Source organism: Lates calcarifer, unplaced genomic scaffold (assembly GCF_001640805.2).
Source record: "Lates calcarifer isolate ASB-BC8 unplaced genomic scaffold, TLL_Latcal_v3 _unitig_4112_quiver_405, whole genome shotgun sequence".
Lineage (NCBI taxonomy): Eukaryota > Metazoa > Chordata > Actinopteri > Centropomidae > Lates > Lates calcarifer.
The window spans coordinates 131,695-145,748 of NW_026116709.1; the positions used below are offsets into that span (position 1 = coordinate 131,695).

At 39.1% G+C, this 14,054-nt stretch overlaps 1 protein-coding gene across 1 annotated transcript; it reads right to left on the reverse strand.

Moving 5' to 3' along the window:
• Positions 1-1,115: 1,115 nt before the first annotated feature.
• LOC108896370 (ankyrin repeat and MYND domain-containing protein 2-like) lies at positions 1,116-10,549 on the reverse strand. The gene is given in 11 exon segments (XM_018695466.2): positions 1,116-3,489; positions 4,111-4,234; positions 4,332-4,460; positions 4,660-4,795; positions 5,941-6,011; positions 6,013-6,156; positions 7,784-7,944; positions 8,028-8,126; positions 8,246-8,384; positions 9,500-9,564; positions 10,391-10,549. Coding segments are annotated over 11 exon segments (1,290 nt in total). The 5' UTR covers positions 10,458-10,549; the 3' UTR covers positions 1,116-3,334.
• Positions 10,550-14,054: the final 3,505 nt, after the last annotated feature.

Consider the following 14,054-nt stretch of genomic DNA (forward strand, 5'->3'; position numbering starts at 1 on the left):
AAAAAAAATTTAAAAACAAACTTTTAAGAGTTACTAAGATTACCAAGATTTAACATATTTGACTTATTTGATCCTACTGTTACAGATACTTTCATTGTATCATATTATTGCAGAAGCAGATACCTCATGTGGACTATAAAGCTGCATTAATTGTATTGTTTGATCTGTTGCGGGCAGTGGAGCTCCAGGACAAGCTGACAGACCCATGGCACTGATATACACCAATCAGCCATAACATTAATACCAATACTGTGTAGGTCCCCCTCCTGCCACCACAACAGCTCTGACCCATTGAAACATGTACTTTAGAAGACCTCAGTCTTTTTAGTCCTGTAAGTTGTGAGGTTTGGCCTTCATGTATCAGACTTGTTTTTCTAGTACATCCCATAGATGCTTGATTGGACTGAGATCTGGGAAACCTGAAGGCCAAGTCACCTTCAACCCTGTCATGTCCCCCCAAGCATTCCTGAACTATTTTTGCAGTGTGGCACCGCCATTGCTATCTATATTGTGTCCATGAAGGGGTGTACTAGGTCTGCAGTAGTGTTTGAATAACAGTAGCATCCATATGAATGTCAGGACCCAAGGCTTCCAGGCAGAACATTGCCTCCACTGGCTTGGCTCCTATGGCTCCCCAAAGTGCATCCTGCTGCTACATCTTCTCCAGGTAAATGACGCACATGGCCAGCCAGATGATGTGGGGAAAAAAAGTGATACATCAACCCACGCCACCTCTTTCCATTGCTCCATGGTAGTAGGTGTGGTGGACTGGGGTTAGCATGGGATCTCCGACCAACCTGCTAAACAGTGCTAAATACGCAGCAAGCTTTGATGCACTGTGTGCTATTACACCTTTCTATCATAGGCAACACTGAGGTTTTCAGCAATTTGCACACAGCACTCTTGTGTGGAATCCAACTACATGGGTCAGCCGTCGCTCCCCATGCGCAAGAATGAGCCTTTGGTAACCGTGATCCTATCATCCTTAGTCATCCAGCAGATGCAGAGCAACAGAAGCAACCATTTTAAGTCATGTCAAGTCATGAAGACATCAAAACATGAAGGGACACCTATGGAATTATGTAGTAAACAAAGAAGTGTTCAACAAGCCGGAATGTTTTATATTTTAAATTCTTCAAAGAATATATCACATATATATCTCTCTCACACACACACATATATATATAATTCATTTTAAAATATGAGGCAGATGATGTTTATCAGATTATGCAGGTGTCATGTTACAGTCTTTATTTCTACCATTTTGTTATACAGATAGATGTGGCTACTTTAACAACACAAGAAAAAAACATAAGATCATAAAAGATTAAATGAGCATCACTATGTAAAACACAGCCTTTCCAAGACCACACACAGAACACAGTTTAGTTCACATTATTAAACACTGCCATGATGACACAACTGTATTTTTACAGTTGAGGAAAACATAGGAAACAAGTATTTTTCATAAATGAAATCATTCTCAGTTTGTAGTTCATGACTGCTTTTGTACAAAGCTGTGTCTGATCCTACACAGAACTCCCATCTGTGTTTTTTCTTTGGTTTGACTGGCTAAAACAGCTTGGCAGTCTAACCAGAAAAAAAGCAAAGTCTACCTACTTTGTGATACACAGTATGCAGGGTGCAATGTAGGGATAACCCACACTTCTAAAAACAATGTTTTTTATATTATATTAATATTGTTATATTAACAAAATTTTGATAATATAAACAGTACAAAAGAAACTTTGATGTTACGTTGCACCTATCATTGCTTGCTGTTACATCACTATGTCCTGGACTGAAAATGACACTCACACATTATAAATGCCAGTTTCATTATAGATGTTGCTTGACCTTAATTTAAACCAATTGAGTTCTTGGCCTATAATGCTTCCTAACCAACAGATAAGAAATCAAAACCCGTTATTAACCCTGAGGTCACATGGCGATATGAGGTGATGCCAGGTTTGCTTCATGTACAACTGTAGATTTGAGACTCCTGATGGTCTGGTACAGTTGTCCCACTTGACTGAACTAGGCCACCTTGGTGTTTGTGTGGTGCAGTTCAGTTATAATTACAATGTGCCAGTTAACATTCACTTGCACCAGTAGAGAAGAACTAGGGTAATCTAAGGCTCAACAAATCCCAGTTCCATTTTCACCAAACATTAGTAACTTCTATGACTTAAGACAAAGTTGATTCACTCCAGAAGGTGAACACAGTTATGTTCATATGGCACAAAGTTAAGAGAGTGATGGATGGATGTGTAGCACTTTTGATTTATGCAAGAGACTGGAATTTCTGTCTTACTACAGACCTGCAATTAACATTTGCCTTTTAAATCACAGTAACTACACTCCTTCTCTCAACCAAATGTTTGTGTTACCTGAACCTAACCAAACTTTAACTGCAGTTTATTTGCCATAACCACAATTGTTCATTAACCATATCAGAGTTGAAAGTCAGAATAAAAAAAAAATTGGCACAACATTCCTCTGTAGAAACAGGGTTGATCTGTACCTGATACAAGACATGATATATGAACAAAGCTTCATTCATTGGCAATTTATGTCTGTATTAGATAGTAACAGGAAAATCATAAATTAAGGGGAGAGAGATGGGGAACGACATCTACCAGCCCAACCCATTTATATATATTATATAGTATATATATAAATATTGGTAATATTTATATATTACCAATTTATAGGCCCCAGCTCTGGCTTCTTTTTTATTTTACCTTACATTAGCACCACACAGTCAGCACCCTCACTGGGCTAAAAATTCAAAAAAATAAGATTTTTCTGTTCTCCTCTGTCTATTGATATGCACACACACACTTATTTAGGTGATACTAATTTTGATCTATAAACAATCTTTCCTTTTGGTCAGATTCATTCATAATGTTTTGGGGTATTTTGCTAAAAAAAAAAAAAATAGACTAAAGAGAAAACTTAATCTCCCAAAGAAGGTTTTTGTGATGTGTAGTCAAGTTTAGAGACATCCAAACAGATTTCTTAACAGTACTGAGAAAGTGTGGTGAGCTTTGCATTAGACTTCCCTTCCATTCATTAATCAGACTAACCAGGCATCAACTTAATGAGATTTCTTATTTTTAATTTGAAAAATCCAAATATTAATTTATCAGGAGCAGCTTTTGTATCATGGCTGATCTAAAACTACATGACTTGGTGTGAAATATACAAACAGGATGTATCTTGCCAATATTGTTTCTGTTAAGCCACACCTCTCCTTATGTAACTTTTCTGAAGAGTCAAAAAAAAGAGATGACCTCAGGATTGTTCAGGATTCTTGGTTGGTTGTCATGTTTCAATCTTGAGTGCAGGATGTTCCCTCAGCAGAGGTGGAGGGACAGGCAAGCAGCTCTGCAGGGCAGCCTCCAGCAGCAGCCACCTTCTCCTCTGCCCGCAGACACAGTTCCTGCAGGAAGTTGGCCGTCTCCATGACCAGGTCACTCTCATCATCTCAAAGGGAGCAGAGACACACACAGTAATTATGTCTATTTAACACAAGAGGGCACACCTGACATACAGTAATGGCTAAAGGCATTCTCTGTCCTGCTGCTGAACCACATTCCAATTTGCACTCCTATAACAACAGTCAGACTCATTGTGAAAAAAAGGATCAAATTGATGCAGCAGAAGCGGCTAATGTTGCTTAAAGCTGAGATATGGAGTGGGCTACAGAGGTCCGGTAAGCACACTACTTTCTAACTCCACACCCCAAATTGTTCAAATTTTGAACTTGTAGTCAACCATCCCAACCAATGCTGATTCAAGTGACACCAGGACATTTACTGAGGACATTCACACAGCTCAGATTGAAAACACTTAAAACCTTATACTACTTCATTCACACTACTCAACACCTAACCACACATGCTGAAGTGTAATATAATGAAGCTTATGAGGCTTATGTGGTTTGCCACATATCTAACAGGTACTTGAAGGAAATAGGATACATACACAATATATAGAGAGTGGGAAGGATGTAACTCACAGGCATCACAAACAATATGTCCAGGCAAACTCTGTGACCACAAGTGTACAGTACAAAACTGTAAAACACAGATAAGAGATGAGCACCTTTCAGTTCTTTTAGCCTTGGCGTGTCCTTTTCCAGAGCATCATTCTGGTCTTGCAGAGACCTACACATCTTTTTATGGGTAAACCAGTGGAGCTTTTGGCAGGACAAGCTGCAGTAAATCACCTTGAGGACAATTAAACATGAACATGACCCAGAGGTGGTTAGACATAGAGATTTTTAATGATATGACTGAACTGTAGAACTGAAGAGTTTGACTTACAGCTTTACAAAGGGAACACCTCTTGTCAGCTCCTCTCTCCCCACATGTAGCACAATAGTCAGCATCTACAAACGCCATCTGACCTGTCAGGGCCTGTGTCAGCACTGAGAATGCTGTTGGGTCGTTGCCCTGGAAACAAGGTGCAATAGTGAATTAAAATTCAGTCAACAACTGTGATTCATAACTCAGTAACCTATTACATACTCATCAACTACTACTAACCACTGCACTAGCACTATTCTTCCACATTGATTCTGAACAATGGCCTCCAGCGAAAAATCTGATTTTACATACTATTCTTCAATTCTCTGATATCTTCTTCACTTACGATCTCTACCGGTGCAATGCTCCTCACCAGCTGCTGAAGGAGCGTGGCCTCACAGTAAGGAAACTTCCTAATGCAGTCTCGAATGAACTTCTCCTGGTACTGTGGGAAGCCATCACTGTCTCTCCCCCTCAACAGGCTAGAATCAGGCAGCATTAAAACAGATCAAGTACAACAGAAAGAAGAGATGATTTTTATTATGACTATGATTGTTATATATATGTTGATCTTAGACTCACTGTTGGTGGCACAACCACAGTGTCATTGAACTGTACATACTGTACTGTACATACATATCTATTTGGATAGGATTCCAATAATATTTGTTGTTGATACTTAGGGTCCCAAGAGGATGACTGACTAATCATGGTGGCTCCTTGACCTCTGGTGAAATTCCAATCACCTCTGTTTTATTTGGGTGGAGTAAGGCAGAGACAGAGGTCAGAAAACCTGTACAAATAAAACCTACCAACATACCACTTGAGCAAAATGCGTGAATTTTATGCTTACACTGTTCAGTCCGATAGATTGATAACTAACTGACAAGGTCAGGGGTTCTTAACATAGCAGGAAAGTTTGCTTGTATTCTCACTGAGGATCATTTTAGTGAGACACAAATACCTATGACTCAAGCTCTTAAGTCATGGATGTTATTATTCAGTAATTTAAATTGTCCAAAAGATAAAGACTGAAATCTCTTATTTACAAAAGTATTCAAAATTTTAAATCAGTACTTTGTCGATGCCCCTTTGGGTTTTGAGTCTCTACAAGATTTGCACACTGGATTTGAGCAGTTTATCCTGTTTTTCCTGGCAGATCCTCTCAAGCTCTCTCATCTGTGAGCTGCTGTCTTTAGGTTTCTCCACCGATATTATATAGGATTTAAGGCTAAGCTTTGGCTGGGTCACTCAAGGACAGTCAGAAATTTGTCCCAAAGCTACTCCAGTGTTGCCTCAGGTGGACTCCAGGTTCTAAACACATCTCAAAGAAAATGAAAGCAAACAGGATGCACCTTGTCACAATCTGGAGTGCCACAGCAGAGGGTCTGAATACTTTTGTAAATGAAAGATTTCAGTGTTTAATTTTTAATACATTTACAAAAATGTCTGAAGACATGTTTCCACTTGGTCATTATGAGTTACTGACGTGTAGTTTGCAAATATGCCTATTTTATCAATTTACAATTAAATCTCCAACACAATAAAGTGTGCAAGAAATGAAAGGATCTGAATACACTGCTGGATATTCACAGAAGGACAAACTCATTTTATTCAGAAGCCTCACCTCTTGACAAGCGCATCTAGCTTGTCATCTCGTTTCTGTAGGAAGGCCAGGCATTTCTGCAGCACACAGCTGAATGTAGTGCATCTTCATGGCCAGGACCTCATTCATATCTTGCTGCTTCACACACTGCTCACACAGCAGGTCCATCACCTGGTAACACTTCTCCAGAGCTGCCACATCCACCAGCACAGGATTCTCCTTCACCAGCATGACTATCTGACAGAGTGGAGAGTTGGTTAGACAAAAATAGCAGAAATAGCATCATTGATTGACCCAGGGAGGGGAGAGTATGCATACTATATCCATAAGGTATTCTATCTCATATTGTGTTATTTAATGCTTAGGGCAAGAGGGCCAGATGTTAAATAAAAGAGTGCAAAGAGCCTCATCTTTTCATTCTATGTACTATATCTTTTGTTGTTGTAATTGTAATTAACATATGCACAAACAATAACATGAATAAATACCCTATGACAAGACTTGAGAGTCTGCAGGCATACTAGTAGCTCTGTGGGGCTGTACATACGTATAGTGGTGAGCTGAGGTAAAGTGACATTATACTAATATTTGCTAGTTAGCACTCAACAAAGCTGTGGCTGACTGGAATGTTATTAGTCATGCAGATATTTGGCCACAAAGTATTGGACAAAAAGAATTTTGAGTCAATGGTATTAGATGAAACTATGTGCTAATTCATCCTGAGGACACCATGGATATCTGTACCAAATTTAATGCAATCTGTCTGATGGTTTTCAAGAAATTTCGCAAAAAAACAAAAAATCAACTTCATAGTAAAGCAAGGGGAAAAGTCAGGGGAATCATTGTCTGGGAAGCAAGGACTACCTGTACTAAGTATTAGGGCAATCCATTAAATCATTGTTAGGATATTTATAGTTTAGACCAGTCCGTGAACTGACCAGCCACCGTTTCCATCCATAGATGGCATAGTCTGTATCATTGTAACATTGTATGAAAGGTTTGCTGTTAAATGTCCTCTTTCACTTAACATTTAACACTTAACATTAACATCCATAGAAATACTTTTGAAGTTTAAAGAGGCAAATGCCTTTGTTTTATATTAAGACCATGTTCTGTACACACTCTCTAATACGTGAACATGCAAGTGCAACCTCCCAGTCGATATATTTAGATGAAAGGTGCCACAGTGGTGGCTGTGGACTGAGGCTGAGCCAGCACAGATCACATGGACCTTTGTGGAATTCAAAGGGCACTGGGCTGTCCGAGCCCTTCTGTGAAAGAAACATTTAGCACTACATATCACCATCACACTACATTAACAAGAGCTGTCATTATTGCTGTTGACCCCTGAAGTCACCAAAGAATAAACATGATTCCAGGAAAATATTAGGAATTGAGTGATGTCTTTTAGGTTCTTCTCCCTCACCTCTGTTTCTCTGTGTGTCCTGTCTGTGGTCTTTCCTTTTGTTTTCTCCTGTGTCTTTGTCCTGCGTGTGTGTGTGTGTGTGTGTGTGTGTGTGTGTGTGTGTGGTTGGCAGAGTTGGTTGGCAATGAGTTAAGTGATCTATTTAACATTTAAAACAAGTAAACTATTTTGACTCACCATTTCCTTTCCTTTTTTCTCAATTTTCAAAACCATCTTCACACTTAGCCTCACAGCTAAGAACAACAAAACAATCTGCAGTGTTTCTGACTTTTCCAGCAACACTCTGTCTCTTACTGACATGGTTTTACACTTACATAGTGGGAAGTACAACCACAATAAGGAGAGAATTAAAAATTAAATTAGAAATGTACTTCTGAAATCATCCACCAGTGAACCTGTGATTAAGTGGGAATGTTTTAGCTCACTGGCAGGCCTCACCTTGACTGGGTTGAGGTTGGTGGTCATGATGATCTTGTGCAGGGGCCCTGCCAGCCCTGGAGGCAGCTTGGGCTCCCTTTCTAGCCCCTGTGGTCTGGTATAGTACTCTAGCCTTGCCCGCGAGAAGAAGTTGTTGATCACTGTTACACAGTCGTGCTGGCCTGGAGGGAGAATGAAGAGGTTATGATGTTAGCAACCATCACAGTTACTGAATAATAAGCAGCACAGTCTTTGGTTGTCTCACCAACAAACGCTGCCATCTGAGCAGCAGTGCGACCCACAGAATTCACCAGGTCTGTCTCTGCCCCTGCATCCAGCATCATGGAGGTGATGTCTGTCTTCCCTGTATAAGGTGGAATCAGTGTTTTGATATTTAGGAGTACAACTCTAAGTTTAATTTAAAAAGTACTTCAAGAGAACCTTACAACATATTTTGCACAACTGAGACACAAACAGTTATACCTGAAAGGCCAGCAAACATGAGTGCAGTGTATCCATATTCATGTTGATTGCAGTTCACATCGGCCCCATTCTGCAGCAGCAAACGACACATATCTGCCTTGCCCTTATATGCTGCATGCATCAGTGGAGTCATGCCATACTTAAGAAACAAAGGAGACATTACATGAGGAGTTAATTATGTGTACTCTGAAGACACTCATTTCAGATTAGAATTACTGGTATTTCACTTGAATGTAAAAATGATAAACTAATGTATACTTTTAACTTACCATATTACAAAGGAAACTATTTTATGATCTTATCCCACTGCATTTATTTAACAGCCAGGGGAACTTTGCAGATTAAGATTTTAGAGTGTGTACCAGACACTGTATCAATGAAAGTCTGTGCTTGTTTTTTCCAGCAGTCTGCACCTGACAGAAGATAGATTTTTGCTTTGACATAAATATGCATTATCTATTCTCCCAGAAATGTGAGCTTCAGCATCATTTACCTTAAGTTTGCTAGCAGTGATGGAAAGCTGAATTTAAGTAAGTGTGTGTGTAAACAATTCAAAATCCTTAGACTATAAGACGAAAATATATTAATTTCCTGTGTACAGTGTATCTTACATCACAGACAGAAAACACTTTTGTAACATGTCTGTGTTGTGGGTAAAGGTGACTGTGTGGGCAGTGATGTGAAACTCTGTCACCACACCTGATTTTGACAGACAGGCAGACTGAAGGAGTCTGTGAGCTACATGTAGTGGCGTGATGCTATTATCAAACACCATCGAGGGCTGCACCTGCCTCTCAAAAGTCGTCTCCATATGTCTCCACACAATGGATAACATATGTTCCAGTGACAGAACTGTCGCATTATGGGTGGAGCAAATGAAATGGGTAGGGTGTAAAGTCATCTTCATTACTGACTTTTTGTAACATGAGCCATCTGTGATTTTGTAGCGCTATGAGCACCACAAACAATTTGCTCCCAAACTCCACTTCATCAGTTTGTTTTGTTTGAGGATTTGTGGATGTGTAACAGTGTCACAGTTAAGAAAAGGCTGAGTAACCCTGCATGTTAGGGTTAGATATAAGCTGTACTGATTTTTTGGTTTTTGTTACTTTAAATATATAGGTCAGTTTAAATAAATTGATATATTAATTTTAACATAAATACATCAGTTAGATGAGCAAAAAAATCTGTTAACCATTAAGAATTGAACTGCAACTGCTGACATGAAAGTGAAAGGTCTTTCTATCTTCTTACCTCATCTAAGCAGTTGACTCTCACTTCTTTGCTAGCAAGCAGCTGGGCAGCCTCCTGTACATCACCTGCAAACAATAAATACCACTGTAAAAATGGGCTGAGGTTTGGACATTAGAGCAGGAAACAGCAGCAACAACAGAGAAGAGATTGGACAAATGCATGTATGATTTATTCTTTTTTTTTTTTTCAGTTCAAACTCTGGCCAAAGTCATGATGGAGTATCTCTGTCTTAAAACCAAAATCCATGCAATTCATATACCTTATCTTAATTATACAGGATAACCTCTGCAATTTCTAACTAATTTCCTGATAATTTTCAGATTTTCTGGCAGAAACTATGTAATCTGGTACTAAACATAGGGCAACAAATTTTCTCCATGAGAGGAAAGCTCCATTTAAATCTATGTCAACATTCAGACTTCTGCATGTGAAGCTGACCTGCTTTGCACCGAGAGACTCTCTAGGTGAATTAGCTGGAGGTATGTTAATAGAGCACAGTCTCTATTTTCCTATAATTAGTGCCAAATCACAAGGTACCTAAACTTTTACATGGTGTTGTACATAGAATAAACTATGTAAACTATGTTTGTCAGCACTCTGTACTCTGCTCCCATGCTCTGTTGTAATCAGATTTGTTGTCCTTGTTCTTAGCTGTATTTCTGTTCCTATCTGTCCTCCTGCAAACTGTAGTTGGAACTGTGTCTAAGTGCACTGAGAGTAACTTAGAAAAATAGTTAAATTCCTTGAACATGCATATACTTGGCCAATAAAGCTGATTTTGATAAACAAAGCTTTCACAATAAAAGAGTAGGTTTATGATAATTTGAGGGGGAAAAAATCAGAGTGAAGAAAGCTGAAATTACAGTCTTATAACAATGAAGTATTACTCACCAGCAGCAATAACTTGCAGGATTTTCCTCTCAGATGCTGACAGATCTCCTTTCTGAGGGGCAGCCATCTTCTCTGATCTGCTCTGGTCTACTGTGAATGATGCCTCTGGTTCTAACCTGGCCTGTGAACAATCTCTGCTGTGCTGCTCAACTGACAGTTTCAAACCACAGGTGGACTGAGAAGCTACAAACATAACAGGGACCACTAAGAGTTTAGCCATTCTTGGAGCATACCATTATACCAACCAAATGGGGAGAGACCTGATGTGTGCTGATTAAAAAATGCCAAAAATTATGGTTGTAATTATCCTTCATGTCAAATCATTCAGTCTTTGCAGTTTTCAAATATACGATTTGGATGTCCAGCTCTGACTGGTCACTCAGACTACTGTGATAAATGTTTCCTTAAATCCAGAATCTCCTACAGTGATGTATTAGGTCTGTCCTGCCTGCATGGACCAGCCTGAAGCATGAAACTGCTTCAGTTGAATCTCAGGTGAGACATTATAGTGTGCTCCTCCAGATACACTGAGCAGATACAACCCACAGGTAAGACAGCCTGTATGACTGCTGCACTCTCGCTGCTCACGTATTTGTATATATGTATAAACTGAGCATTTTTTGCACCTGACTTGATGTCCATGTCCACAAATGCATACTGACTCTTCCATCTCGCACTGAATAATTTGTATGGTTATATGTGTGAGTCTAAACTCAGTAGAGACCCACACATTGTCTGCAAGGTTAATTTTCATTGCTATTCCTACATGTAGGTTGTTAGCATCACTGATCTGTTTTCAGTTTTTTGACTTAGTGTGAGTATTAGATCATTTGAACAGTTACACTTTAAGAGTGACTGTATTTTCTAAGTTTCTCATGTAAAATATTGATCTGCAAGGTAACTAGTGAACAGTTGTCAATATGCATAGTGCATTAAAAAGTACAATATTTCCCTCTAAAATGTAATGACGTAGAAAAATCAAGTAACATAAGATAGAAATATATATGTTTGAAGTCCAAGTATCTCATATTTGGGTATGGTACTTAAGTAAGTACTGTAGTTGTGGTTACTAAGCAGAAATCCAGATTCATTATACCAGGCTACATCTTCCACTCTTCAGCTGTCTAGTTTTGATGAGCCTTTCCCCACTGCAGCCTCAGATTTCTGTTCTTGGTTGACAGGAGTGGAACCTGATGCGGTCCTCTGCTGTTGTAGCCCATTTGCCTCAAGGTTGTGCATTCTGAGATGCTTTTCTACTCACCATAGTTGTAAAGTGTGGTTATCTGGGTTAGCACAAATCAGTATGGCCATTCTCCTTTGACCTCTCTCATCAACATAGCATTTCCTTGTACCAAACTAATGCTCACAGGATTTTTCTTGTCTCTAATACCATTCTGAGTAAACTCTGAAGACTGTTTACCAAATGAAAATTCACCATCAAAGTCACTGAGATCACACACCACAGTGAGTGCAAAGATGCTGATGGTGCATAGTATTATATGTTCACATATTTTCACTGTATACTCTACATTTCATAGAGGTACATCCAAGCAATAAAGCTTCATTCAGAGACAGCAAGATTTTAAAGATTATTTAAATTGAGCAAATTAATTAGAGCATACTTTTAACCACTTATGTAAGTGAAGTTAAAGCACTGTTTAGAAAATAAACCACAAAAATTAAGCCTACTTAGTATGTTCTTTCCTAATGGGGCCATACTGGCTTCCTCTTGATCCCACCTCTATCATCCATCCAATGGTCAATATCAAGATGGGTGATAAGCTATAATGTAGGCTGCAAATGCATATTGTTATCGTTGTAGCTGCCACAGAAGAGCAGTAGACCTTTATGCAGAAATGCAGAACATGACAACCAAGTCAGTACAATATTTTATTATGTTTACAGATTAATGCTTAGTGCACCAAGCTAAATACTCCTTTCAGTTCAGATAGATTTTTGATGAGCCAGTGACATCAGATAACTATGATCAGTGTTGTGGTTCTCAGAATTTATCCTGGGAATGTAAATCTCCTCTACAGTCAACAAGTGAGCAACACTATTGTTTGACTGAACTGAAACTGAAAATATATATTCTCTGTGGAAATTACAAAATGACTAAGACTGAATATGACACATCTATACTTTTAGGCACCCACTGGATTTCCACAACTTCAATAGGATAACACATTGAAGTGCCAAATCTCAACTTTACTTTTAGGAGAATTACATCAATATACAGAGAAATGTGTAGTAGATATACCCCTTGTAACACCTAGTGCCCAAATTGCAAGGGTTCAAAAATAAAGCAATTGGACACTTACTTGCTACTAAATGTTTGTTGGGCAGATATGAATCTTTTTAACATCAGTTAAAGCACATGTTTCAGAGCTGATTGACAGTTGAGCATTTGGTTTGAGGTGGAATTGGAAGTCTGTCAGTATGAGGACTAAAGGGGTGACCATGCAAGTGAAGAATATATGTCCCAATACTTATGGTCTAGACTGTACCTGTGTTATTTCCCTAACAGGAAAGTAATCACCAGATGCCGCTGCAGCAGCCAAGCAAATTTTGTAAGGTGAAATCTGGTCTGCCTGTGTTCAGTTCATTCATAATGCCACTGTGTCTCAGGTGAGGAACGAGACAAGATTACAGGCAGATACATTTTTCAAACAAATATATGAACAGCATATTTTAGAGGCACAAGATGATTCAAATGTTTACATTTATTTCCCACATTCAAATACAAAAGAATATGACAAAACATTACAATAGGCAAACAGCAACCTGCGACATGATAGGACTTTGTAGCTAATGAAACTTGAGGCTGAGAAGACATTTCTGATGTACCGTATTTACACCAGACCTTTTTTTTCGTCCTTTCGGTAAGAACTGCATTAATGTTTTTTTGAGATGCTCTCAGTACAGTGTAAAAAACTGCTAGATAGCGCCAGCTACAAACAGCAGTAATCTGAAGAATGCAAACCATTATAATGTTAATGTCATCTGTGTTTGTTGAAGTTGCTGACTTACAGGCCTTCACTAACATATACTGTCGTACTCTGTCCTTAATGGACAACATGTCCAGTGTGTTGTTCAGTGGATGTTGGAGGTGTCCTTCAGTGTCACCTGTCATCAGGGTTTAACACACCATGAAATGATAAATGTGCTATTCATCCTATAAGTCTATAAGTCTGATGTTTAAGCAGTCTGTAGAGAAACCTGTTTCAGTAGCCATGCCAGCCAGAGAGTCTGAAAACAAGAGCAGTGCAGCCTCATAAAAAATAGTATACATATTATCTCTTTAATTAGGATTCTAGAAGCTGCAAATGAGGTTGCTCTGTGGCTGACAGGTCAGTCTGTGGTTGTACTGGGCAGTTGTGAATGTGTTGAACTGAGTGAGTGGGAACAGGTACCAGAAGGATTGCTCTTAATAACAACTTCCCTGAGGAAATAAAACTTAAGTACCTTGTAGAATTATGAAGCCAGCATGTGGCGGCCATGAGAGGAAATGTGGTTTAAAGGACTGGCTGCAACAGTCAGCAACACTGTGTGAGCAGACAGGCTAGTCCAGCTCTGTTCCTCCTAATCTGTGTGTGAGTAAGTGAGTGATGGCAATGAACTGACACAGCGTCTGCTCCAGACAGCAGGGATTGATGTTGTGGAT